The 5,144-nt window shown below is 44.5% G+C and overlaps 1 protein-coding gene across 2 annotated transcripts; it reads right to left on the minus strand.

Moving 5' to 3' along the window:
• Nucleotides 1-378: 378 nt before the first annotated feature.
• Nucleotides 379-4,453, minus strand: LOC123071680 (pentatricopeptide repeat-containing protein At2g13420, mitochondrial). Of its 2 annotated transcripts, none has more exons than XM_044495266.1 (3): nt 3,759-4,453; nt 909-2,169; nt 379-816 (listed from the first exon to the last, which is right to left on the minus strand). In XM_044495266.1, exons 1-2 carry the CDS (start codon nt 4,359-4,361, stop codon nt 1,204-1,206), a joined length of 1,569 nt encoding a protein of 522 aa, XP_044351201.1. In that variant the 5' UTR covers nt 4,362-4,453; the 3' UTR covers nt 379-816; nt 909-1,203. The 2 variants fall into 2 exon arrangements, with proteins under 2 accessions (XP_044351201.1, XP_044351202.1); XM_044495267.1 differs by lacking the exon at nt 379-816 and having other exon boundaries at nt 1,731-1,978; nt 2,083-2,169.
• Nucleotides 4,454-5,144: the final 691 nt, after the last annotated feature.

Here is a 5,144-nt window from a genome sequence, read left to right on the forward strand (position 1 = left end):
AGTACACGGTGGCAAAGGTGACAAAATGTTGGTCCTGTTAGGACAGGCTTTTGACCAACAATTACTCTATGTTAACATGTAGTCCCTCCATTCCTAAATATAAGTCTTTCTTAGGGATTTTAATATGGACTACATACAAAGCAAAATGAGTGAATCTACACTCTAAAGTACGTCTATATACATCCATATGTAGTACCAATTGAAATCTCTAAAAGGACTTATATTTAGAAACGGAGGGAGTATACTTTATGTGACACCAAACTGATGTCTTAGATTCATATTCCATGTACTTCATGTGACAGAAAATCCATGTCAATAGACTTATATTCCAAAGTACTTTATGTGACATAAAATCCATGTCAATAGACTCATATGCACTTATGTGACATAAAATCCATGTCAATAGACTCATATTCCAATTTACTTTATGAATCTGACAAAAGTTATATATTAATAGTGTAATTGTTGGTCAAAGATACTAACGAGACCTAATATGCGAAGTAATTTGAGAAGAGGGAGTATAAGACTATAAGTACAACATTAGAAAAAATAAGGGAGGGCTACAATTTTCACAGGTGAATAACTTCTTGCTATATCAGATACCTACAGCATAATAGTACATGATTGTTGACTAAAATGAAAACAACTCTATGGATAAAGGCTAGCCACATCCTACAAAAAATTTGGGACATCTGCATGTCCTGAAAGTTTGCATTGAAGCCAGCACCATCAAACAGATGCCTTGGTCGCAAGAAATTTGGCAGTAGAATTTTCCCACTCCGCCAATAATCTGATGTCTCTGAGGGGAACGCCTTTCTGCAGTACATGAACAGGTGAAATGGTTCAGTTAGATGTAGCTCACATGAAATTAAAGATGAAGATCTGAAATCAGTAATACAGTACTTCACCTTCAACTTCACCCAATCACACCAAAGAATCATTATACCAGATTACTATATAGACAGCAGATGCATGAGTAACTGCAATTTCAGTCCGATGAAATCAGTGTACCAATGGCACATGTCTGCTCGCCCTTCCTTTTTCCCCGCCTCAAGTGCTCCTTAGCTTATGTTTGTCATAAAATCACCACGAATGATAGTGCCATGATACATCTACCAACTGTGCCCCAATCAAGCTGGCATACAACGGCAGGATTGCAAGAAATTAAAAGAATATACAGATCATCTTTTCGATGGCAACATATCACCTCTTGTAAGGCTTGATGTGATATGATTTGTATTCATCGCCAAATTTTGCTGATTCTTCATCAACCCTTTTCTTCAGCCTTCTCCAGGTCCTTAACATGTTCGCTTGTATAAGACCGCGATACAGTGTTTCAAAGGTGATCTTCTGGGGAAGAAAACCTTTCTCTATCATTTCCATGAAGAATTGGCATGCCTCCTTCCATTTTTCCTTGACACAAAAACCATGAATCAGCAAGGTATATGAATCAAGATCAGGACCCACGGTGCTCTCACACATATCGTTCCAAAGTTCCGTAACAGTTTCATGTCGGTCCAACTTGATGAACATTCCAAGCAATATATTGTAACTATGAATATCTGGTGCAGTTGGTGAACAAGGAGCCTTCATCTTGTTGTACAATTCAAGGGCACCACTAACATCTTTTCTCCCTCGGTACTCTTTGAAGAAGCAATTGTAGGTCGCTGGGGAGGGACACACCCCCTCACTAACCATCTCACCAAGCAACTTCTCAGCATCTTCTAGTCTTCCACACGAAGCAAGGCACTTGATCACAGAAGTGTAGGTTGCCACTGTGGGGCAAATGCCTCTATCCTTCATCGAGCGGAACATACACAAACATAGTTCAGCCTTATGTGCACGACTGTAAACATGCAGGATGATTGAGTAGCTCATTACATCTGGTTCAATTCCCCTGTCACTCATCTCCTTCAAGAGATTCTCAGCTGCATTAACTGTTCTATCAAACCGGTTATCAGGGTGCAAACTTGCATGCCTACAGATACCATTTAAGAGAATGTTGTATGTAACTATGTTTGGCTCTATCCCATGATCAATCATATCTTTTAGGAATTTCTGAGACATGTCACTTCGGTTTACCTTGCACCAGCCATAAATTAAGATAGTGTACATCTTTTCGTTTGGTTCATATTTGTATTTTCTTTTATTGAATATCTCCACAGCAACCTGCAATGATGATAAAAATGCCAGTGGGCACATTAGAGAATTATTATCAGACCCTCCAAACAATCTACATAAAGAAGACTACAACTGTGTGACAGCTGACTGATGCAATTCAAACACTTGTTGGGCAAATAGTATATCTATTTTAGATGAAATAGAGATACTTTTTAGTCAACTGTTTCTATTTCATATAAAAATATCTCTACAACTTTCTACACATACCTTATTTGACTATCAAACTGAAGTAACAACTTCCAGCCAAACTATACGCATTAGGATGCAGGCACTTCGTAAAGTTGATCTATTCTGGCATCACATACGTTACATGTCCAAGAAATCCGAAATGCTTCTCTACTGGCTACTGAAGCTACAGATACAAAACATTTATGAGGACATGAGGGCAAACCACTTCATTGGCACCATATTCCCAAACAAACAAACAAAAATCAGTTCAACATTCACAGGAAAACATCGAGATGAGACTAAAGACAAAAAGAACAACTCCATTAATCTAAATCCCAGAATCCAAGCATTAAAAACATATCCAGATGAAACTCCAAAACCATTGGTTAGCATAGTCTTATCTTTGTACACGCGGAAATGCCCAAGATCAAATATCTAGAGTAGAATCTTACTTCTATAATGTTCATAAGAAACCTAGAAATGCATGATCAACCAAGGAAGCAATTTAAGCACTTAATCCTTTCTGCCATCTTGCAGGCATGATCTAATTGTCATGCCAGGTATTTCATCAACCTGAAATGATAATGCTTCTGCAGAGATACTGATCAATAAGCTTGCCTCTATATACTAATTTCTTTGAGTTAGTAGCTTTGCTACTATTATTTTCCATTCCAGAAAATGAACTGTGATATTGTGGTTGCTCTTTGAAGGATTGTCCACAGGGATACTAAAATTAAGGTTTCAGTTTCTTGTAGGTCTTTATCATCATGGTCAATTTGACTCGCAAGAAGCTGAACAAACTGCACATAATCATTATTGTGGATGTCATCTAGTACTTACAAATTGAACAAGCTGAACAAACTTGGAGATGTCATCTAGTGCTTACAAATTGCACACCACAAACTACACAGAATAAGAAGCAAATCCATGACCGACCAATTTCATACACAATATGAGAACAAAAAAGAAAGAAAAATTGCAGATTGAATCGGCCTAATTGCAACTGCACCAATTCATTACTATGAAACGTCTCATCAAACTACACAAAATGTTCACCCTGAACCTACCAAACTGCAGACCACAAAAGCAAATCACAATGAGAGGCCAAGAGTTTCATGGTGCACTACAAAAAGCTTAAGGGGCAGCACATTCATATATTTATAGACATAGAAAGCCAACACAATCTTCACTTGAATGCATTCATATTCTCATTGTAAGGTCACAATTGTAACTTGCAACAAATCAATGAAAATCGCCCCTCGCCATAACAGACATTTAAATATAGAACGGGAGGCCACAAACTACAACAAGCATAGTACAGAAACCAGAAATGCAGTGTTAAGAGACCTTCAACTGTCCGCAATCAATCAAATCAAGAAGATTACCACCTAGGCATCCAGATCACGAACCTTGGGGTACTTGTACTTGCAGAGCGTGTCGAGAAGAGTGGTGAACTCCTGGGCGTCGGGCTCTCTCCCTACGAAAGCCTCCATGTCATCGAACGCGCGCACCGCCTGCCTGGTCAATCCCGCGGCGACGTACCTCCTGGCGAGCACCGCGAACGTGCGGGGCGTGGCGGCGCCGTCCGCCGCGGCCTCGACAACGAGCCGCCACGCGGCATCGAACTGGTGCGCCCGGCCGAGGGCGTCGACGACGGCGTCGTAGGCGTCGGCGTTTGGCGGGGAGGAGATGGACGGGTGGAGACGGACGGCGTTGAGGAGTGAGAGCGCGAGCTTGGACGCGCCGCGGAGGCGGAGGAGGATCTGCACGAGGAGGTCCTGGGTGAGGGAAACGCCCCCGCCGGAGAGGAGCTGGAGCGGCGACTCCGACGGGTGGAAGGGGTTGTGGTGCGCGAGGAGTAGGCGCGCGAGCTCGTCGGCGGTGGGCGACGGCGTGACGGGCGGCAGAGCGAGGAGGTGGGTTAGGGAGGGGGCCAGATCGGCGGTTGCCGTGCATAGGAGGCGGCGGGTTGCTGCCATGGCGTTGGCGGCGGCCGCGAGCGAGCGCAGCATGGCGGGCGGCGGCGGCGGCGGCGGCGGCCTGCGGGTATTGTGGTGTACTAGAGCCAGAGGGGCTAAGCCCAAGCCCAAAAGTCCAAAACGAACAACCGCTTTTTGTTTGGCAAACTAACACCCTCTTTCACCCCTTAAAAAAAAACTAACACCCTCTTTCACACTAAAAAAACCAAAAAAAGAAAACCTCTTTCATTCCTTTTCTCTCTACAAACTATGGGCATTTCTAACCGATCCTTTATCTGGTCATAAGGGAGGATACTTCGATTTTCCTCCCCTATGGCATACCTAGACGATCCCCTAACCGAATAGTGGAGTGAAAATTATCCTTCCCCGCCAAAACCCCCCTAATCATCCTAAATATCCTCATTCCCCCGTGGTTGAGTAAAAGTGGCGGCCTCTCTTTCTCCCACCCTCGCGCCGGCTTGTCTCTCGCCGTAGCCGCCACCACGTCCGGCCGTCGCCACCAATGACCGTCCTTCCGACCAGAATGGATAGTCGGGGCCCTTCCCGCGCACCACCGGAAGCCACCCACGCGCCGCCGCCCGCGCCGAAGAAAAGTTTGGGGATGAAGAAAGTCCACTGGGTCCAAGCTCCGCCTCCAACCGCGGCAATGGCCGCTCGGGTGGAGACCGCCTCTCCGGCAACGACCCGCCACCCTCTAGCCACTCCGACCGGAGCCAAAAGGGTAAGAAAACTGACGGTGAAAGCCTCGGCCCTCGCCGAGGAGGCCGCGAAGAAGAAGAAGAAGAAGTCCACAACATCGCTCCGTCCAAGGTCAGC

Source organism: Triticum aestivum, chromosome 3B (assembly GCF_018294505.1).
Source record: "Triticum aestivum cultivar Chinese Spring chromosome 3B, IWGSC CS RefSeq v2.1, whole genome shotgun sequence".
Lineage (NCBI taxonomy): Eukaryota > Viridiplantae > Streptophyta > Magnoliopsida > Poales > Poaceae > Triticum > Triticum aestivum.